The sequence below is a fragment of the Columba livia genome, chromosome 2 (genome assembly GCF_036013475.1).
Source record: "Columba livia isolate bColLiv1 breed racing homer chromosome 2, bColLiv1.pat.W.v2, whole genome shotgun sequence".
Taxonomy (NCBI): domain Eukaryota; kingdom Metazoa; phylum Chordata; class Aves; order Columbiformes; family Columbidae; genus Columba; species Columba livia.
In genome coordinates, this window is record NC_088603.1 from 112837280 (window position 1) to 112860808 (window position 23529).

General features: G+C 36.1%; 1 protein-coding gene across 3 annotated transcripts in view; it reads left to right on the forward strand.

Moving 5' to 3' along the window:
- Positions 1 to 21748, forward strand: part of MIB1 (MIB E3 ubiquitin protein ligase 1) — a 78247-nt gene extending 56499 nt beyond the window's left edge. Inside the window, exons 15-21 of one of the 3 annotated variants that reach the window (XM_005498370.4) lie at positions 360 to 521; positions 5468 to 5649; positions 6971 to 7163; positions 8724 to 8802; positions 10389 to 10502; positions 11589 to 11689; positions 16162 to 21748. In XM_005498370.4, coding sequence (XP_005498427.1) covers positions 360 to 521; positions 5468 to 5649; positions 6971 to 7163; positions 8724 to 8802; positions 10389 to 10502; positions 11589 to 11689; positions 16162 to 16302 — 972 coding nt within the window. In that variant the 3' untranslated portion in view covers positions 16303 to 21748. The remainder of the gene's footprint in view (positions 1 to 359; positions 522 to 5467; positions 5650 to 6970; positions 7164 to 8723; positions 8803 to 10388; positions 10503 to 11588; positions 11690 to 16161) is intronic. The other 2 variants (XM_013366863.3, XM_013366859.3) reach the window with 2 other exon arrangements.
- The last annotated feature ends 1781 nt before the right edge of the window (positions 21749 to 23529 follow it).

Sequence of the window (23529 nt, forward strand, 5' to 3'; positions counted from 1 at the left end):
AGCATTGTCCACTTGTTCTGTTTGTGATATATTGCTGTAGTATGTTACATCGCTTACAGGCTGTCTTGTAAGGTTTAAAGGTTTTGAACAGTAGAAAGAATCTTCTACAACATAATCTCTTGTTGTGTTCCCTCAGAGCACAGACAAGCATTAGGCTTCTGCTGAAATAAGCTTGATATTTGAAAGAGGTAAATGTGTTAGTTGAGGTCTGAGCTCTAAGGATAGAAAATAAATGTAAATAAACTCGGCTATGAATTATAGCAAGATAAAAGAATAACCCTTTTCAACCTCCTAGAGCATCCTAAGCTGTAGTTTCACTGAAATGAGTTTTAAAAGGAATGGGTTCTCTCTCTTTTCAGCTCTTAGTCCGTGCAGGTGCTAAGCTGGATATTCAGGATAAAGATGGGGATACTCCCCTGCATGAAGCCCTGAGACATCATACCCTGTCACAGCTTCGCCAACTCCAAGACATGCAAGATGTGGGCAAGGTAGATACTGCTTGGGAGCCATCAAAGAACACAGTAAATAAAATGCATTTATTTATTCTTTTTTTTTCTTTACTCTAACTTTGTCTCTTTATTTGTCTAGTTTGTCTGTTTCTGTACTGTTGAACTGTTTTTTGGGAGCATGAGTTTATGTAGACATTCTGCATTAGACTGCAGCGTAGACTGAAATCATGTTGGCTTTTCACGTGTAGTCATTGCCTTTGTTAAAGAAAAATATGGGATATTAAGTTCAAAATGTTCCTGCAGATCTGTCTTCCATAGTGAACATGTGTGGCTGCCAAAAAATCAAGAAGTGGTCTTTTAGGAAAGAGAAATAAACAGTATTACAGTACAGAATAAGACTAGAATTATGTTTTCTGTCATTCAACATCTTGCATTTCTTTGTAGCTTTAATTGTTTAGCTGCTTCTGTAACAGTCTGAAAAATTATTCTGTTAGAACAAGGCATTCTTAGTCTTTATATCTTTATTATTATGTATCTTTCTGACAGAGTTCATTTCAAAAATTGTTCTGTAGTAAGGAAATAGTCAAAGAAACTCCAGGTAATAAAGGTCAAAATGTTTTATAGAAAAAAGAAACACTCACAGCCAAAGAGCTGTGTGAACACTGTATGCTGAAAGGCAAAGGAGAAATAAAATTCTGGAGTGATTAGGACTGTGAATAGCAAACAACAATTTTTTTATTTAAATATTAAAGATTCACAATGTAACAGTGGATCAGATTTATTGAATCTATAGTTACCGGTGTGATAATATATTTTTTCTAATTTATCTGTGGGTGTTAAGTTTTGTATTGTATTTTTAAAAAACCCCACCAACTTTATTAAAGCTTTTGCCCAAAACAGTAATTCCACTGTACAACAAATGTTTTTCAAACAGGTTACTGAATTAACTCACTGAAATACACTGGAATAAACTATGCAAACAGATTAAATGTGATTGACATATATACGAAAATGCTTGTGTCCTTTTAAGTGAGAGGAAGAAAGCAATTACAGCGCAGCTGTTTCCATGATGTGAAATGGACCCTGTGAGAGGTGGCTAAAATAGTTTGTGTGCATGTATTTAATTGTAAAATGGATGAACAGGAGATAAATACTTTCTCTCTGATTCAGCATTTCATGAATAAGTTTCTGTGTTGCTCATCTCATTAGTGAAATCCATGATGAATCTAGAGTTGTTGTGTTTTGAGTTTTTTTAACACAAGAAATGGGTTTTCTTCTACCAGCTCTTTAAATTTCAGTTTTGGAGGATTTTATGTTTCATAGAATAAGTTGGTTTCTTTTTTCCTCTTTCACTTTTGAGCTATATCCTGGGTTTAAAAGAAAAATAATTACACTTTCAGTTTATTTCTATTGAAATAATTTAAAAAAACCAACCAAACAAAAACCAACCAAACAAAAGCTAGCAAAAACAGCAGGGGGAAGACACCACAACAAAAAAGGAGGATAAATAGGATTAATAATTTACTGTGGGAAACAGACTTTCTTTTTCTGCATATGACTACTTAAGTTAAATTGATGGAATATTTATTTTTTTTATTAATTTGTATGAATTCCTTTAAAGATTGGGAAAACCTCAGATTCCTTTAGTCTATGTGATAGCAAATCTGAAGCGTGAATCTTTAGTACTTTAGAGTTCGTTTTTGCTTGGCTAAATTTTAATTAACTTCGGAATGCTGTCTTGAAAATACAAACCTGTTGAGCTCCCTAGGGTGCCTCTTTGTAGTATAGTATTTCAACAATATTTTTTTTCATTTGAGTAAACTGAAAAGGAACAGAAATTTTACTTGCAGGATTTTGGATGCTTTTCATATTTGATAAAGTTGGTTGGACAGCAACTTCATTGAAATTCTACCATTTGTTACTTTTTGCTTTGAGCGTGGCTTAAAATAGGAAACAAACTTTTTCCTGGTCTCGTGAGCTTATTTCAGAAGTGGAATTATATGGAATGAGTTCTTAAACATTGATTTTTAGTAGTTCTTCTGGATGTCAGCATTCAGCTGTTGTAGTAACCAAGACAATATTTTTTCAGGTTTCTTCAGCTGTTTTTGATAGACTACTTAAAATGCATGTAGTGAACAATCTTGATAGTACACAAAGCCCTACACATTTCAGATATCAATCTGAAAAACATTTCTGTGTTCAAGTGCCATGAGCAGTGAACCCCATCTCTTTAAATAAAGTTTTGAAGTTTTTCATCCAGTACATTGCAATGATTGTACAGCTGGGAGGAAGAGAAATTTTCTGAAGTACAGTCCCAACCACCACAAAAAAAGTCATTTCAATTGCTTCATTACAGTTGGAGTGTTCCTTGGTCTAGGCTACTTTTTATTTTAAATAAATGTACTATTCCCCAGGCTCATTTAGAGTAATTTATTTTAATGTAGGCATCTTTCAGACCTATAAATGCTTTTAAGATTCAAAATGATGCCACCGCCTAAATCCTAACTTTAAGCTAAAGAAACTTTAATGGAAGTGAGTTAGGTGTTTACAGCTTCAAAGACAGCTCAGTAATTACAGTTAATTAGATGTTATTTATACTGTTCTTGTGGGTTACACTGAGGCTTCTCCCTCGCAGGTGAATTGGCTGGACCTGGCTTGTGTTGGCACATCTCAGGGCCAGCATGCTCCACAGGAGGCTTACTAGGCCATACTAGGCCCTATATATATATATATATATATATATATATATATATATATATATATATATATATATATATATATATATATATATAAAATATAATATATATATTATATATACATATACATATACATATATATATATATATATAATGTTTATTTTTTGTGTGTGTCTCGGTTTTTTTTGTTGTTTTTTTAAACTCTACGTGCTTGAAATGTTGCAGAATACCACAGGAGTGTCATGGAGTGCAATATTGTCCTGGTGTTTTCAAAGTGTACAGAGTGCAGAGGCATTTTAGGACTCAAGCTTTTCTTGAATAATGTTGATGACTGTTCCAGGTGGAGGAGCCAGTCTTGGCATAGTTACATATCCACACCAAGTGAAGCAAACTGTCCCATTAGTTGTTTGATTTTTCTCTTGGAGACACAATAGCTGTTCCTTCTAGAGCCCATAAGGTGCAAGTTTGGATGGTAGGAGAACTCTTGTCCCAGCTAGGTGGAAAGGACTACAGCAAATTGTTCAGTGTAGACATGCCTTCAAAAAATGCCTATTCTGCTAGCCTCAGAGCAAATCAGCTTTGGCTGAGTGTTGTGCTACCTTGTCTGGATTACCAACATGGTCCAAAGTACCCAGACTGAAGCTAGATAAAATCTCTGCTTCACTTCATCCAGTACTCTAAATGCGGTGCAGACAAATGGTCTGAATATATAAACAAAAATGTTGAGTTATCTGAACACCACAAAACAATTTCCGTCCATAACTTGGTATTTTTCCTGGTATGAAATCTTTCAAGCTGTACTTTTCTTACCTGGTTACAGAGAGGAATGCAGGACCATGGGTCTCTCTGAACTCATGAAGTGACCTTCAAGGGCTTTGTAGCATCTCAGTAATACTTACTGATATGAGAACTCATAACTAGAAAAAAAACTTATAGACTGAGGTTTAAAACAATTGCTTCCCTAGAAAACTGGGTGGCTGTTTGATGGGGATAATCTTGCAGTTATCAAGGCAGGGTAAAGACTTCTAATACATACTTCATGTGCTGCAAGACATGGACCCAAACCAAGCCTTTTTCTTCACAAGTTCCCTCTGAGGCATGGGGGAAATAACTAGAGAGGTTTTGAAAACCGTTTTCTTTGTAGTTCAGACTTCAAGGTATGCGGCCTTTGAGGCTGCAGTGACAGGTATCTGATGTTTTAAATTTATTCCTGTATGCTGTTGTGTCTAAAATAGCACATCTCGTTCTTTAAATACAAAATGGTTGTTAATCCAGCCAAAATTACTTAATTTTTAGGGATGATACTTGACACCCAGCTTTTAGACTGTGCAAACTGGAACTGGCATAGAAAGGTGTACATCAGTCAAGTTGGGCACTTAATTAATGGAAAAGAAGTGCATACAAAATCTTGCCTCTATCCTAGTGTCAAAGCCTTTAAAATTTTGGAATTCAGCACTTAAAACTCTTCAAATTGGAGCTGTCCCAGCTGTGACCAAGCTGTTCCTTTGGATATAATCTAGTGTAGTTTGAGGGATTCTTAGTGGTGCCGGCAGTTTCATGTGATATGTAGTCTGCGTTATATAATACTTACGCATTTTATTCATCAGGCTTTAATACAAAAATTTATTGGAGCAAGCCCAGAATGCTTCAGAGCAGGTGAATCCTCTCCTTGCTGAACTGTGGTAGTGAGCCTTCTCTCGTCATTTTTCTAGCTGACTCTGTGAATCATGTGTAATAGATACGCTAATACAGAAATACAGTAATAGCTCTAAAAAGGCAAGGGAGCATTACACAGGTATGTGAGTTTAAATCCCTCCAGGCTGAGAAAGCAACTGAAATAAAGTCTTTCTTGGGCGAGTGCTTTACTTGCTAGACTAGAAGTAAATGTGCATTCATTTCTCTGCCCAGCTATGTTTCAGTCTAAGTGTGGTGGTGGTAGCATTTTGTCTGACCTCAGCAATTTCAGTATATTTTGTCAGTCTTCTGAATACCCCCACTGGGACTCTGCCCTTTACAGTGCATATATCGAAGGATAGCCACTTCACAAGTGAGCATAGGTCTACAGGAGATTGAGTGCTTCAGTAGCTGACCTATTCCTTGCTGAATATCAGTTCCTTAAAGGAAAGTTGAGTATAACTGACTCAGAGTTAAGCAGTCATACAATTGTTCTGTTTTTCAGTTCTAAAGATGCTTCCTTGGGCTTACAGTTTTATAGGTATTTCTGTGTGTATGTGCATGTACGCATGTCATTTTCCTTTAGCCAGACTATTCCTCGCTGTTTAGAGAGTCTCTCATGTTGCTTACGTATTTGTTTTCTTTCAGTTAATAATGGGACTTGGCACTCAGGGAGCAGAGAAGAAGAGTGCAGCGTCTATTGCCTGCTTCCTGGCAGCCAACGGAGCTGACCTCAGCATTCGTAATAAGAAGGGTCAGTCTCCTCTTGATCTCTGCCCTGATCCTAGTCTCTGCAAAGCACTGGCTAAATGTCACAAAGAAAAAGTCAGGTTTGTATATTCATCAAATACGCTGTCTCCAAATCTCTGCTTTCTATAGATTAACCAGTGAATTGATAACATTGTGCCTTTATTAGAACCAGTGTTAAAATATGCAAGCTGCTGCTTGACTTTCAAATAATTCTTTTTATTCTATGGTACATTGAATGCTGTATACAAATACATTAGCTGAAACTGACACAAGTCTTACAGGACTTTCATACAAGTGAATATGGGAGGGAGGGGAATGGGAAGGTGGCAACATGCAGGTGGAGGCTGGCAGAACTTCAAAGTGTCCCAGAAAAGGTGGTGGGAGGGAAATCACTGAAAGAATAACTAAGCATTGGGACAGGTTGCCCAGGGAGGTTGTGAAATCTCTCTCTTTGCAAGTTTTGAAGACTGGAATGGGCAAAGCCTGGTATAACCTGGTGTGAATTCAGCATTGACCCTGCTTTGAGCAGGTGACCTCCTGAGTGCCTGTCAATGTGGATGATTGTATGATTATCTAAAAAAGACAAGGAAGGGGTAGGCCTGATGTCTCAGAAGCAAATCTCTAGGAATAATAATTTCAGTGAAATGTCGTGTTATCAAGTGCATGCAAAGTGAGAAATTTCAGCTTACTACTTTCCCTAGTTGTGTTCCCGCAATGGGCTTTCACTATTCTCGTCCTTAATTCCTGTATGGAAATAAAAAATGTACTTTCAACATGTCATGAATAGAGACTGCTCCCCTGGTGTGTAAGGTGCTTTTTTTCTTCAGGAGTCTCTCTGTGTCTGTCCATCTGTCTCTAAGCCTCATCCCTGTGGCTGTTCTTCTTTCTTGCCACCTTTTATGGGCTTGTGAGGGCTGTAGATCTGAGCTGGTTGGGTTCACCACGCGCTCCCTCTGCTGGGCCAGCAGCAGCACAGAATGGAGATCTGGGGAGAATTAATTCACTGACGGAGTTTGGGGATTCTTTTACGAGCCTGTCATTTGAGAAGTATTGGAAGTATATTCAAGATTAAGGTGTTATGCTGTGCAGTTATGAAGCTGCAGGTTATGTCTCTATTAATAAAGTGAACTCTTGGGATGGGAGGGAAGAGTTTTTTACGTTCACGAGATGCTGTTCTAACTTGTATGGCCTGTGCCTGTTCAATGTCTTAATTGAATGTGTGACCTTGCCCTCTGGTGCCAACTGTACATTTGGGAAAATGCCGTTTGGGTTGCTTTATGATGATACACTGATGCCTGAACACATAGGAACATATAGATAAACAGCCAATTGATGTGCATTTTAAATTAAGAGTTTTAAAAAATTCTTAGAAGTAAGTTTGACTGCAAAGTTTCTTTGTAGTGGTCAGGTTGGATCCCGAAGTCCATCTATGATCAACAATGATTCTGAAACCTTAGAAGAATGTATGGTGTGTTCAGACATGAAGAGAGATACCCTGTTTGGCCCATGTGGACACATTGCCACGTGTTCTCTGTGCTCACCACGGGTGAAAAAATGCCTCATCTGTAAAGAACAAGTTCAGTCTAGGACAAAGGTAAAAACTTCCAAAGTTTATTGGTTCTCTTTCTGCTTTTAATGGAAAAGTTAAAAAAAAAAAAAGAGGTCAAGGAAAAGTGTAGTATATTTTCAGCAGTATTTTGCCTTACAGGTGTCTCACCGGATGGAATTAATTTTGCGTTGTAATGATATCTTGTCCCAAAAATGTGTGTTACTCTTTTGTGTTTGCCTGTATTCATGTCCTACCTGCCCCTCATTCTCTCCCTACATTTCAATGTCTTTATTGTTCAGGTCCTCACAGTTCCTAATACAGGCACCTGTGGATGCTTTGTACCCTGAGTTAGTTAATACGTGCTTGTTTTTGAAGTTAATAATTGCATTCTGCTTTCACCTTCTCTTTCTTTGGAGTCATGAATTTCATTATGCTGTCTTTCTTCCTCAAGAATATCAAATAGTTGCACCCTCTTTTGGGGACCTAACACCAGTAAAGTCCTCAGGTTTCTCAAATAGTTGCTGCCAAATATTTGTGACTTTATGGGTGCATCCTCATTGCTCTTCTGTTTGAGTATTCTTTTATTCCCTATAACCGCCAAGTCTTGTCCTTCTGTTGCTATTTGGCTGTTTTTTAAAAAATAAAATAATCTAATGTTCCACATGCAGGTTTTCTGATCTGTAGAAAGTCCATTCTATTATTTTTATCTTTTTCCAAACGTATTTGACTAGTCCACTTCTGTGGTATTTTTTTTTTCTCTGCCTCAGAGTAAATATAGGAATTGTAAATACGAATTTGTACTGGTTTTACTATTCACTCTCTTATAGTGTTCACTGTTCTGCCATGAACATTTTCAAAGCCCAAATATTAACATAGTTTGAGCTCCTTTTCTCTAGACTTTCTTTATGGTCAGTGAAAAGGTTCTGCCACTGATTCAGAGCAGCAAAGTAAGGATTCTACTTCCACTCATCCACCTGCTTTAGCTAATCTGTGGAAATCAGCTTTCCCAGGTGAAAGCTAACCTTTGTGCATAACCTTTCTTTGATTCCTTTTGCTAAATTAGACTGAGTGGAATATCTCTTCAATACTTTTCTTATGCTATTTTATGTAAAAGCTTACGGTCACATCTGTGAGGTTAAGGCATTAGTGAACCTGGACAGCAGTTCTATGAACTGGAAGAGGCAGTCCAGACCAGTATGAATGGAGTGGTATATGGTGCCTATGGTCACACTATATATACAGTTCATCACATTAAAGAGCTTGAGAAACCCTAGCCCAGAATATTGAAACAAATTACTCTAAAAGTCTCTTCTAAGAGAATTTAAGTATATATCATGGAACAAAGAAGGAGAAAAGAATAAAGAAAAATAAACATGTACTGTCTTGGTTGCTTCTCTGTGCCTATCAGTGTACTGAACATATAAATATTGCCAGTAAATAACTATTCTTAGAAGTCAGTATGATGACTCATTTAAGTTGCATTTTGAGGTGCTGAATTAGTTAAAATAACACTAGGTGTAGCTTCTTAAAGTTCATGTGCCTTGTCAAAGAATAAATGTAGAGAGCAGGAGATAAACTTCTCATATGTGTGTTTGTTCCTTACAGATTGAAGAATGTGTAGTATGTTCAGACAAAAAGGCAGCAGTGCTCTTCCAGCCTTGTGGTCACATGTGTGCTTGTGAGAGTAAGTAAACTTGACAGGAAGTTCTTTTTGCAGTAATTTTGAAACAGAACATTTTCAGTCAGATCACTAAAAGCTCATTGACAATCTGACTTCAGGTCCAATTTACTTGATAAACTCATGTGGTGGTCAGAATTTTGGGATTATTTGGTGTGTGGTAATGTAATAACTGGAGGGCAAAGTGCAGATGTTCAAAAATTCAGAAAGCAAGTGCTCTTCCAAATGAATTGTTTAATTGTGAGTAGGCTTGCTGGGATTATAAAAACCTGCTGTATATTGTTAAGGCTTGTGAAGTAATTAGAATTAATTCTATTGCTTTGTTGCAGCTTTTTTGGGGATGGGGCATTCAGATGTGCAAATGGTGTTTAAAAGTAATATTGTAAATAAATATTTAATATGCTTCATTACTGATCTACAGATTTGCATAAGGGCTATATTTTTCCCTAAAAGACACATCATATATCTTTGTAAAGAGCACCAGTTATGATTCACTCTGATTTATCTTGTGTAGCCAAAAAAAAAAAAGACATAAGAGATCTCCAGCTTGTTTGTTTGTTTGTTTTGAGAATATGTGGATGAGAATGCAGTCACCACCTTGAGACCAGACATTTCGGGGTTTTGTCGAAGGGCCATTTGCGTAGAGAAGAGCAGTCCTTGTTGCTGAGGATGTACCTAAGAGGGAAGGTAATAATTCCCATAAGGAATTACTTACTGGGTCTCACTAAAGAAATCTAGTTTCTTCCTCTGTTGTGGCTGAGAGACCTGACATTGAATCACTGACCTTACAGTTCTCCTGATCTGGCCTATTTCACTGTCTTCTGTTGAAAGATGATGGGAGAAGTTCTTTTGGTGAGTTTCCCAGGAAGAGGACGGCAGAAGGATTGGTTGCTGTGGTGAAGGATTTGAGCAGTGAAATGCACATCACCAAGTCTAAGCTGTAACAAGGACAGCAAAAGGTTTAACAGATATAGATTGTTTCCAGCTTATTTTCTGGACATCACGTTCAAGCAGGATGAGAGTCTTCAATTTTGTTTAGTGTACAGGACTCACTCTATTGATTCACAGTAACCCTCAGCATTTATGAGACATAATCATTTGCCTTTTGTAGAAGAATTAGAGCTTCCTTTCTAGGATTATATCAAAATATAAAGGTTTACTCTTTTGTAAGGAACCACACCTGTTTGCCCCTGAAGTATTAGGACAGTAAGTGAGATCCTTTGTTCTAGAGGGAAAAGCATGTAGTCAAAGCATTCTTGGTAGTTCTGGTCTCAAATGTGTGTGATTTTACTCTTTTAACTTAGCTGATTCTTGTCAAATAAAAATCCATTTGGAGAAAGAGGAACCTGCTTGCTTGAAATATGTTTAAGGAAGATAAACAGAATAGGTTTACTTTGAATGCCAGACTAGACATGGGTTATAGATGTAACTTGCAGAAACTGATGTGAAGATTAACACAAGTCGCTATTTGTATTACAAGCATCTATTGTGGCATTCCTATACAGTTACTGTGAATAAACAAGCTCATGGATAGGAAAAAAAAAAAAAGAAATAGTAGGATTCAGAGTTAATTTATTTTTCTGTCCTCTCAGATTGTGCAAGCTTGATGAAGAAATGTGTACAATGCCGGGCAGTGGTTGAGCGAAGAGTGCCTTTCATAATGTGCTGCGGAGGGAAAGGTACAGAAGATACCACTGATGATATTTGTGAGTGACTCCAGAACCCATACACTTTCACGTTCCCCCAACAACTTCTTATTCTCGTTCTTTTAAATGAGCTAAATCTTTCCTCTCCTTTCTAAAGAAAAGTTTGATATAAACAGTGTTAAGCCAGGTATCTGTATGCTGTTTTCACTACTTGCTGCATTGGTAGCAGCAGATGCAATGGTAACACCAGTATTAATGTCCTATGAAGTAAAAGCTGAAGAGTCTTTATCGTTGTGCACATGAGCAAATAAATGTGTTGGGGTTTTTTTTTGACTTCTGGAATTCTGACTGATAAAGAAATGATAAATATCTTGCATCTAGGTACTAGCCACTTTCATGACAGATTGTCTGGTTCTACATCTCCTGCTTTGACTAGTTTTTAAACTTCTTATGACTTCTCCCAATAACTTCTGTGGATTATTTGTATTTATTCTGTTTGTGTATGTGTGATACACAGTGTTTGAATTGAGTTAATGTAAATTGGACTATTAGGTCATTCTTAGCATGCTGTTCCTAAATAGATAAATATAATAATCCTTGAAATCAGGTTTTTAATGCACTGGAAATCTAAAATTTGTAATTTGAAATGCTGGTTTTTTTCTGTTTCTTATAGTAACATTGCTTCCTGAATCAGTCAAATACAGAAATATTAACATGAGCTTGTTCAAATTTTGAACAAATTACTTCTAAGATGCTTGTGCAGTTTTGAACACCAAATAGAATGAGCTGTGTAGATAAAAATATCTTTAAAATGTGAAAGGATTTGGCTTTATTTTTTACATGTGCAAAAACCTACTGCAGGAACTTCACCAACAGATTAGAATTCTGAGAACATTAAGGGGCTACAGGCATTTTGAGCATCATTATTGAGGAAATCTTTGTCAAAGAAGCGTTGCCACTGGACTTAAAGAAATTCTTTATGAATTGAACTGCATTGGTGTTGTAGTGAATTTAATTAGATTGTCAAGTATGTTTGGCTAATGTTATTTCAGATAATTGAAAAATTGTAGTTAGTATGCTGGAAAGAATTATTTGTGTTGTGTTAGATTGATGCATAATCACATCTTTATTTTCTCTAAATTACAGCAAGTGGAAACATTCCAGTTTTGCAGAAGGACAAAGACAACACCAATGTCAATGCGGATGTACAGAAGCTGCAGCAACAGTTACAAGACATCAAGGAACAGGTAAAAGTGCTGAATAAAAATTTCATAGGCATCTAAAATAATTGAAAAAAACAATGCATCCTCTATGATTTAAAACAAAATGACATGTTGAAGCGCTTCAGTTCCTGTGTGTTGTGGCTTGTATGTCTTCTGTGTATAAGTTTTAAAAGAAAAAGAGGTTACCATGTTCGATAATCCATCTGTTAGAGCGTCTGTGTTGGTGTGGCTAAAAAAGGATGCTCTGCCCAGTCAGTATGTTCTCTGCCTGCTTAGCGGACCTGAATATATAGGTACAGCAGAAGCTGTATTCACAGAACAGTAATGAAAGTAGATATTCTTGACTGTTCTGTCACTGTCTCAATGTTTACTTGTCTGTTCATGAAGTAGCTTTGAACAAATGCTGGTAGTTACCTGTCATATGAAGTATTTACTCTTCAAAAAACTGTGTGGTTGCAAAACTGAAAGCTTTAACCTCAATGGCATGTGTGTGAAGAGCTGTTCCTGTCATATGGAGACCTGGACAACACCCCAGTGATAGAAATTCAAATATCCAATTCAAAACAGATTCCTTTGTAGTTTTTGTCCGTAAAAGAACATGCAGATTAAAAATTGTTGTTTGAAAAATGTGTATCTGTCTTGACAATAACATCTGGAGTTTCTAGATATTTCTGACATCTTATATCTATTGTTGAACTTCTGTTTTACTTTTTAACATTGGATTGAAAGAGTAAGGTTACTACTTGGGCATTTTAAATGATGCAAAACATGCAGATGGATGCTTCAATACAAGTCGTTATTTCCTTCAGATATATTTTTTTCTTTTCTGGTTAACTTATTGTAGGAGTTTAGAAAAGATGGGAGTTCTATTTGGGTATGCTAATACTATGTATAGGGATATGAAAGGAAAACTTGGTTTTGCAGTTTTTCTTCTTGATTACATGTGATCTCAGTTTTTTTCAGTTTTCCTTGGGTGCTCTTTTATTTGTAGCAACTTTGTCTTACCTTTGGGATTTGCCAGCCACAAACTTGCTAATACCAGAAAGTTATGCTGTATTAGGGAGAAGAGAATAATTGCTTTATACATGTCATTTTCTACTTGTATTTTCTGATTTTTCCTATTTGCAGTAGGAAGAAAGATCTAACACCAGAATGCTTTGAGAATTTAGGTGCTCTCTTTTGCTTTGAAGTACCCTTTCATCCAATAATTTATTTTAAATCAGCTTAAAACTGAAGGTTGTTCAGTGCCTCTGACTCGAAAGAGGTGGTTCTTGTCATTCTTGTGTGCATTTTTGCTTGAGACTCTTTCATGCTTTCCTTGGTGTTTTTTCTGTTTAGTCTAGTGACAGTGAGTTGCGTATCATGCTTGTGAGTAGCAAGTTGGATTTGATGAAAATTAGTCATGTCATCTTCTAAATTTGTGCTTGACATGATGTGCAGTGTTCCACTATAATTGTGGATTCTTTTGATTTGATGTTTGAACAGTTTAGTCTTCAAGTTATTTTTGTACTTAAAAGTAAGTTGTTCTGTTTCAGGAGGTATAATCCTGAGTTTCAACTCATACCCTTAATGATAATCTAATATGTTAGTGCAGCAAGCTTTTAAAACCATTTCTGATGCCATGCAGAAGTGGTGCTGATGTCATCAGAATCTCCCACATCTGATGACCAGACTATTCTTCAGTGAACCCTTTCGACTGTAATTGCAATACCTTCACTCCATTTTGTACATAATCACCATCATCTGTTTAATATCTTATGTATGTTCCTTCTCCATACCTACACCACTTTCTCCTTAAAAATAAATTTGTCACTGTGCACCTGTATATTGTTGGAAAAAAATGGTTTTAGTAGTGAGGAATTGGTATTTCAAACAGTTTAAAACACCTTGTTTAGTGGTAAAAACTGATCTGAATTGCAAACCTGGTTATACTTAAAGGTATGATGAGCACTTTTTCCAGACTACTTTTACTAATACAAAGACATAATTCTCACATAGAACACGTATAGTGTCTTTTTGTATCATTTGTTTTCCTTTGAAAGATGATAGTCAAAAGTTTCATGCAGGTAAACCACGCTCTGCTTTTTTATTTCATGACCAAAACATTCTACTGAACTAATAGGAGAATAGAAGCAGATATTGCTGATTTCCTGCTGCTGTTGCACGAATTGGGTATAAGCCATGCAGTGAACTTTCATCCACTGTGGAAGTGCATATAAGCTGGTGGTTAAGTAATGAATGCACCTCGAAAGTTGGATAAAACTAAGTTATTTGGGCTCATATTGCACTGGGAAACTGCTCAACTAATTGAGAAAACCCTTGTCAGAATAGAATGGCAAAACAAACAGGAAGTTTGGTCCTTTCAGGTGAATTTTCCTGCTGTATAAAGTAACTTAAAGTGATATCATATAAGGAAATGAAACAGCTAATGTATTTTAAATACTCTGCTTTTGTGCTACGCAGGAGGAATTGGGCAATTTGCTAATACTGCATGCAATTGCAGAAAAGATCTATGACATGAAAATGTGAAGATTTCTGTGCTTCACTGAATTAAATAACCAAACTAATGTATTTAATTTTTTAAAAATTGTTATTTCTGAGCCTCTTGATGGATGTTTTCATTTTCAAATGAAGATGTGGCATTTGGAGAAGAAGGGGCCCTTGTAACAACTTCAGTAACTCTGACGTTTACGCACAAAGGCAAATAATTAAGCTAAAAAGCATAGAATAAAAGCTACAAGTTTTTTCTCTAAATATAAGATTTTTGGGCTTGCTTTGTCAGTCCTTTGTCAAAAGACATCATGTCAACTTTGTCAGGTTATGGACATTTGTCACAGCACAGCTATATATGCATTTGGAAACAGCTTTTTCATGGGTATTTGAAGACTGAAGGCTACTGGAGGAAGAATGCTCAGTTGCCTCATTGGGATGTGCAAGGTGATGACTTCATATGAATAAGTAAGCAGCACTGACTGACAGTTGGTCTTTTGCACATATTTAGTTTAAGAGGGTTTTGTTACAATACTGTGGAAATTCTGACAAAGCTGTAGCACGAGCATGGCGTTTTTGGGAAGAGTGAAGTGGGTTTTGTAAACACAAATTGACATAAGGTTTTATCTGGAAGCTTTACGATCCTGGTAGCCCATTATACTGGTATCCTGGAGATTAAAATAGGGATTTGACCGGATTCCATGCCAATCTAAACAACTCTGTCTAAGCAGACTGATGGTGACTCTTTTTTCTGGTCTTCAGTTAAGCTGTCTACCCTAGGAAGTGGTACTTATTGACTCCATAGAAAGTGTGCTTTAAGGTTATACTGAATAGGCTTCCTGCTGTGGATTCTCCCTCTGATAAGATGAACAAACTGAAGTAAACCCCAAATGATGAGAATGGAAACAAGTCACACGTGCAAATTGGTGATAAAATGAATTTGCATTTGAAATACCAGCCCTGTCAACATTTCATATTATATATGAGATTTACATTTATAAGTGTGTCTCACATCTAAGGACATTTTAGATTTGATTTGTTGGACTATAGAATGGTCTTAACAATTATAATCTATTATAACATCTGTTCATTTACTAACCTTTGATAAACTGTTATAAATGAAATACTAATATGGCTGCAATCTATTTAAGATGAAGGAACATGCCTTACCAAAACTTCAGTTTGTGCATGTGACAAAAGGTGAAGGACGTTGTTCCTTAGTGCCTTGATACAAAACAAACTTTGCTGTTGACGGACTTTAGGAGATCCTTTTTGGGCAGTCGCTGTGACTTTAATGTTCAGCAGTTAAAACTGTTTTTAAAAGTTTGCTGTGCTACTGTTATAACTGAAGGTCATATTTATTAAATTGTTCTTCATTTGAAACTCAAGGTTTTTCATTTGAAACTTGTTTGAAAAATCTAGATAGCTTCCATGAACAAAGGCTAGAATTACCAGTATTGAATCTTTATGTGTAATATTGATTATGCAGCATTTTTATTATTTTTGCATGTGTTCGGTGCTTGCTTGGTGTTTAAAGGTAAGTGTGTGAATGGATAGGTACTCTGAGAAGTTGGGAAAACATTACCCAAGCATTGCATGCGTACAGCTGTTTGTGTTTGTTCCTTGGAAGTTTACATTACATAAAGGGGAATGTTGCTGAAGAATTTCCTAATGTTGCAAGCCTGGGTAATGATGTTGAAAATGTGATGTTAACCTACTACTGAATAGCCTTACTTAAAAGGATTATATTTGGGGAAAAAAGCCATATATTTTTTGTGTCATGATGGTGCAGGAAAAGCCCAAATATTCTAAGTCAATATGAAATAAAAATGTGATTTTAAAAAAAGATATCAGTTTTCAGGTTAATAGCTGGGTTCTGCTATGGAAATGATCTGCTACTCTTAAGAGGGCATAATTATTGTTAAATTTCAATAATTTATATATTGCATACTCAGTGCTATATCACTACTGCCATTGACTATATGATGTGTCAAAATCTTTTGCAGACTATGTGTCCTGTCTGTTTGGACCGTCTGAAGAATATGATCTTTCTCTGTGGCCATGGAACATGTCAACTTTGTGGAGACCGAATGAGTGAATGCCCTATATGTCGCAAGGCAATTGAACGAAGGATCCTTTTGTACTAAGTAGTGGAACCAGTGTCTTTTATTAGCTTATGAAATAGTAAGGACATTTTGATGATTTAAAGCTCCTTGAGTTTGAAAGGCAGTAGAGGGTTCTAATGAAAACATTTCTAATACTGTAGCACAGTTTCTTTACATGCTAATTGTTTAAAGACTGTGAACACACCAAATAAGAGAACAGTATTTGAACAGTCAGCTTTTAGCATTACTGTTAACATCTAAAGCTGAAGCTAATTGAAAGCAGTCTTTTTTCATTTTCTTTTTGTCTTCTTCTTCCCCTTAAAGTGTAAAGGGACAATCTTATTTTGGTTTTGTGTTTTTTTTTTAATGTATGTATTGGCTGTCAAGTGATGTAAGGGGTTTTTTATATTGTCAGTTAATATCAAATATAAATATTTAGGATTTTTTTGTTTTATGCTTTTCTGGAGAATGTTCAAATTTCCTGTGACAGTTATGATGCACAAGAATTTCTGTCTTGAAATATAAAATAACACAAAATCAATACAAAGTGTATACACAGTAGTAATAAATATCATACTATTCCCATAAGATCAGGCCTCAAAATACAACGTTAAAGTAATTCTAACTTTATCTTTGTTGCTGAGGATGGATTGGGAAGGAAACAGTAAAAAGAAAAATCTGATCCAGAAATATTATGTTCCCAAAACTGCACTTTAGTCTAACAGGTTCGAGCTAACTTCAATAGTGAACTTTCTCATTCTGCTAACCACATAATTTTGTACAGAATTGCTTTTAACTTGATTGGAAAGGAAAACATTTGAGCAATGAGTTAGTTATTCATTTCAGTTGAGTGAATTTGGTCAGTTATGGAGGAACATATATATGTGTATGTAAATTTCTGGGTCTATGAATTAGGAAGAATGAGAGATTCTGCAAGATGTCCTCTCTCAAGTTCTTTTACTGTCTTCAGGCAAATAGTGTCAACAGCAAAAGAGAAGATGTAATATTGCTTATTCATCTAAGTCAGGTGTTAACACCAGAACTTATCTGTGAACATGAATGGATAATACTGCAAATGAAGATATTGCTGACAGAGCAGTGAATTTTGTGAGCCGTGCCTAGGCGAGCTCAGGTTGGCTGAAGGAGTTAGCTGTCACTGACCTGACAAAGAGGTGTTCCTGACCCCCAAAAATGCTGCTGTCAGGAACGGATGGAAGAAAATATGCTGATTTAAGGATCTCTTGTAGCTAAAAGGAATGTGTGCTTACTCCTAAGTAATTTAGCGGTTTTCTGAGTGCATAGTTTATATAGCCCTTTGCCGTTGTGCAGACTTCATTTGGATGTGCCCTTGCAGAACAATGAAGAAATCCATGCTGGAGTCACTTAGGTGCCTTACTTGCAGCTAAGATTAATTTATCATTTAATTCTCATTGCTTGTGTCAAAAAAACATGGAGAAAGGGATATTTCAGGGGCAGATCCAAGTAAGAGTAAAGGCATAAAATTGTGATCTCTTCAGAAGATCAGTCTTGATCTTGTGAAGCTTAAGTTGATAAGCATGAATTGTGCAAACATTGGCAGAAGTCACAGATGAATGTTACTAGTAAACTGTAAAGACAGAACTTTTAACTGGTAAAGTTTAAACACTGTGTAGTTTTCCAGGAAACAACTACAGTAATATATTGGAAAAATGTATGTAGAGTGGCATTTGACATAGCAAAAGGATGTAATACACAGTCTTTCTATATCCCTCTTTAATCCTGATCTGGAATTGCAGATGTTCATAATTCATTTCTCTAATTTTTCATTGGACACAGTCCCAATCTGGAATCAATATAATATTGTGTTTTATTTTGTATACTAATAGTCATCTGTTCTCAGATAATCTGTGTATCTGTGTTTTTGGCCAAATGAAATAGCCCTCTCTTTCCTTGCTTCTTGAGTCCCTATTCTAAAATACCAGAATTTCAAGGAGCTTTGGAAAGTTTTGATACAGGGATTTTTTTTCAGATCAGCATTTCACTATGTCCACTTAAGCTCTGAGTGCACCTGACTGCCCACTGCAATTTTTGTTTGGCCAATATCTATGTCACTAAGTCTGATACTTTTTTTGGTAGCTTATTTAAGAGCTGAACTTTCAGTAATAGGCTTCACTTTCCTGTCAGTCTCTACAAATAATTGCATACTAGGATATGCCACTTGACAATCTGTTCTGAGTTTGATCCTGTAGTGCATCAGATCTGCACCTCCGTTTCCTCTGGCTCTGGTAGACTTATTTCGAATATTGTGTCCTATTTATTCGTCAAGGGGACCTCTATAAACTGTTGTCAGCACAAAGGCAGGGTGGATTTCTTCTTGATAACACAGTTCAAAACTGAAACCTCAGTATAGCAGTTGGCATTTTTCACTGGAACAAGCCAGAATTACTTGAAAGTATTTCAAATTTGCATCAGTTGGACAATTCAGCTGAGTAAGAACAGATCTAGAACATCCTGGGTGGGAAACTGGAGTCAAAGTTAAGTACTCCTTGTGTGCAGGAGGCACAGGTTGTAACAGAGATAAGTGCGTGCTCTATTAGGCTTGTACTTTTCAACAGAGAAGCTGTAAGTTACTTTATAATGCTGTTAGTACTTAGATGCCATCATGGTCCTATGGAAATAGAGCAAATAACTGAAGGCCTTGCTATAGGAGTGACTGTAGTCTTCTATACTGTGGTCACACTGGATGTATGTGACTGCATAAAGGTTTGTGATTGGACTCACTGGGCAATGCTGGGTGCCAACTGAAATTCAAGTATGTCAGCATTGGGGATTTAACTTGATCCTATCATGGTGCCAGGAGAGGCTGCTGAATTGGTGAAACTAGGCAAGCTGAACACCATGGTTAAATTACTAATGTAGGCTTCTTATTAACAGGTGAAAGCCCTGTGTCTTATTGGGAAGGCTACACAGTGCTTGCCTTTCAGAAAACTTAAAGAGGAAAAATGTTTGCAAATCCAGTGTCATTTTTGGAAATAGGTATTTAGATTCACACACTGTCTTTGAATTCTGATGTAGAAGGTGAACTAGTGTTGTTGAGGAAGCTAGTAAATTCATTCACTCCATTTCGGCTGGTGTCATTTGTGCAATGTGCACAGAGTGCAAATGTTTAAGTGGATAACGCTTAAATAATTGAAGGATAGAAAGTGGAAGCTTGGTTGGAAGCCGAAGGGAATCATATTAATAACAAGTAGGAGAGTCGAGGATATGTAATTGTACCTCTGCCTTCAGCAAAATATGAAAGTGCAAATCTGATGATTATTATCACTATTATTAGGGAGCACAGTGAAAATGGGAGAAAAACCAGTAAGGCATTTATCTCTAATATACTGTAAAATTGTAAAATACAGTATTTGTAAGTTTTGTTTATTATTATTGTTATTATGATTCCCCCAGTATTTAATAGCAGTTTTGAAATTAAATTGGATAAAATATCTCAGTTTCTTTCTTGGAATAATCAGGAAGGCACCTAATAATATATATTGTTCAGATATGAGATATGCCCAGATGTTTAAGTAAAACAGTTTTCATTTTTTAAATGTAGTAAAATACATAAATGGTCACATTGGTACACAGTGACCTAAAGTATGAGGACAACCTGAGAGGCTAACAGAATATGCTAAATACTTGTAGATTGTTAACTTTTGTATAACAATTCCCCTCCGCCCCCCAAACCTACTTTTACTCGCATGGCACTTCTCAAAATTAAGACTATTGCTACCTACTTGCCATTTGTTGAAATACCGTGCACTTGTATGTTGGGCTTTGGAGGAATCCCTTTTTGATGAAGTGGATACTGAAGATTAGACTGGCAAGAGAACAAACAAATTACTTTGTAAATGTGAAGTTCGATTAGAAGGTATTGTTCTTAACTTGGACTGGGTGAGGATATAGCAGATTTGCACAAGTACTTGTGCCTTGTTAGCATAGTCTTACAATCAGTATTTTAGCTTCTTTTAAAGACAGGAAATGGTCTTTATAAACTGAATTAAGTCCTTATTGTGTAGATATTTTCTAGAGTTGTTTTATGTATGCCTAATTATTTTAGCAGTGTTAATTGCAGAATTGCAGTGTGTGTAAACGCTAAACTGTTTGGAGAAGCTGCTTTGAGCTAGTGATCTAAGCTTCCTCTACAAAATCAACTGTCAGAAACTCAATTTTACTCTTCCAGTAGCAGCTGGTGAACCGAAGAGCCTATCCTGTTCTTTGTGCTGCATGGGTCAAGTTTTCACTTAAAAAAACCCAACAACACTACAGCCTAACTTTTAGCAGTGCTACCTCCTTTCTGTCAAAGTACTGAATTCTTCTCTAGTTGTTCTGTGTCTTTGGGAAGGGATGGGGAACACATCAGTTTTGTTTCGCTTCATCGGTTTTGATGTCGGAATACATGGCAAAGGTTTTTACTGGCTGTATAAATTACATACAGTAGAAATGTGTGACTTGCCACAATGTACATTGTATATCAGTCTTGCATAAGTTGCTGGAATTTGTACTATTGTATTTTTATGCGTTTCATAACTTGTTTGCATTGACAAAGCAAAACCGTTATCCGCAGAAGCTGTAGTATGTGCCATTTTTATAGATAAGCCTGTGGTAAATACAAAAGTTCTGACTCAGGGCTTTTTAACAACTTAAACGCTTTCACAATATTCTTCAGCACATCTTGGAGAATATTAGAGATTTAATGACTGTACAGTGCCTTGATAGAACTATTGAATGGGCAGCAGCCATAGAGTCCTTACAGAATGCAGGTATCTTTTGAATCCAGTTGATGAATTGATGTTAATATAACTGTAATACCCATGCCATGGATTTATAAACTTGTATATACTTTCTGTAAAGGAAAATTGGCAAATTTAGGTTTTGTTAAGCTTTCTGGAAGTTCTTTGATTGTCTTGGGGGTCTGAGTGGCATAATATTCAAATTTACAGAAGCACCATTTGAGACAAAGCTGATAAAATGTTCTGTATGTGACACTTTTAGAGTGATGGGAGAGGTCATTGTATAAACAACTATGTAAAAATACCTTATTTACTCTGGCCCAGTGAGTCTTTTGTAAGAGAGAAATAGTTGGCGACAAATCTATATGTTTGCATGCTGTTTCGTAGTTACAAAAATCTAAGTCTTGTTTTGAGCTTCTAGGAAATACTGTCTTGGTCCCAAGCTTACCGTCTTTATGAATGCAAACTATTCATATTAGAAAACAGGTTTTACTGAACCACAAGAACATTTTTGCTTTTGTTAAAAACGACTTTGTATTTTCAGTAAATTGTAGATTTTGACATGACTGTTTATTGGAGAAACTTAAGGTCGTCTGTGTGAATGTAGTGGATTTCTATATGCAGATAGCATTATGTAATTGCTTTCATTAAAACTGCTTAGCAAGGTCTAAGCGTTTCAAAGGAAATGCTAATGTACTGTATGGTTAATAAAACTTATTATATAAGATGTATACCTACTTTTTCCAAGGCTTTGATTTAAAAGTGTAGTTGAACTGAATTAATACTTATTTTGTTGCACACATCATTGGGAAGGGAGCGGTGGCTCATTTGTCTTCCACCTTCTCGGTTGTAATGGTGTTACATGTCACCACGGAATTAGAAAATTGTGTACCTGGACGAATTTTGGCAAACTCTGTTAGTTGTTGACATAGTGTTTAAAAGCACACCGGACTGTATTTATTGAGAAGGTTTACAATCCAAACTTCAAAAAATTTTGGGTTTTTTATATATCCCTGAAGAGTGAATTTGTGGCAACCTCAGAAATGCTACGTGCCTTTGAATCTCCCAGATACTCAAATACTGTTTTAGCAGCACAGTAGAAGTGTGAAGCATGGATTATGTTGTAACAACAAAAAGGTTGGTTTTAAATTTTTATGTGTGGCATATGTGCAAATTTTTCTGTAAATATACAGTTCATAATACTGATTAGAGCTGCTCTTAAATTTATCTTAGATTCTGGGTTTACTTATAATTGAATGGCCTTTGCAGATCTGCCTACATGAATGTGATAATTTAAAAATCTCCTGCCAGATACGGTAACTCCCATGTTCTGAGACAACAGGTGCTGCATTGTTTATACTTTTAGGATTCGATTCAATGGATGCATTCAAAAATACGTATGCCTAATGAAAGGCAACAAAACCACCCAGACTTTAATGGTGTAGTGTTTTAATTTATCATAGCGTACAGATGAAAAATGAATTGACAGAATAAAAAGTTTGTTGCTCGCTTTCTTAGTTTCATTTTTCAAAATATCTTCAACTTTGGTTTATATGACAGGTCTATATGAAAACAGAATATTTTCAGATTTTTTTTTGACTTTGTTTGAAAGCAAGTGATGCAAATTGGTCAAAAGACATTTTAAATAGCCACTTGTTTTTTGCTTTGTGACAGACAAGCGGTTCATGTAGTTTTCTACACCTCTTAATTGAAAGTGATGGGAACAGCATTGGCATAGGCCGAAGACTTGATCTCTAGGGGTTCAGTCCCTAATGTTGGTCGCAATGGAAGCTTCTGTCTTTGCTGGTGTTTGATATCATGTCTTTTAGATTTTGAAAAGGCTGCTTCATACTCTAATTCATATAATACTTTATCATATACTGCATAAATGCAGAGGGTGATTCTTCATGGGTACGTTCCCCTTTATTTAGGGAGGAAAAACTAGCGGCAGTATTTCAATAAACTTGTTGATAACTTTCCTTTTCAGACTTGATTTTTCACAATATGGGAAGGTAATTTCAGTCAGAACAAATACAGCTGAAGCTTGTTCTTGTGCTTTGTGCAGCCAGGTTCAAGTCAACAAAGCAGGATGCGTAGAAAGGCTTTTACTTGAAAGAATGAAGCTTATCAATGCTGTCCTTGGTGCTTATGAAGAAATTTTGGCTGGAAGTTACCTTAGGGATTTAAAGACTTTATTCCCTTTGCAGTGATGAGAGTATGTCCAGGCTATCCAGAAAAGATTTATTTTTCAAAGCAGTTTTTAGAGAGTAATGCGATGATGGATCTAAATTAGTTTAAATTACATTAAAAATCAATAAATATGCTAGCTGATAGTGTAAAAGCGTTGTTCTGTTACCATGCAAGAATTAAAATTGTAGGAAATTTAGTGTAAAGTCTACTCCTTGCAGTTAGGATTTGTTGGGGCAACACAAAACAGTAATTTCTGCAAAATTGCTGAAAATCAGGAAAACACACTTGTGAGAATTTGCTGACCTCTCACAACACTATAATG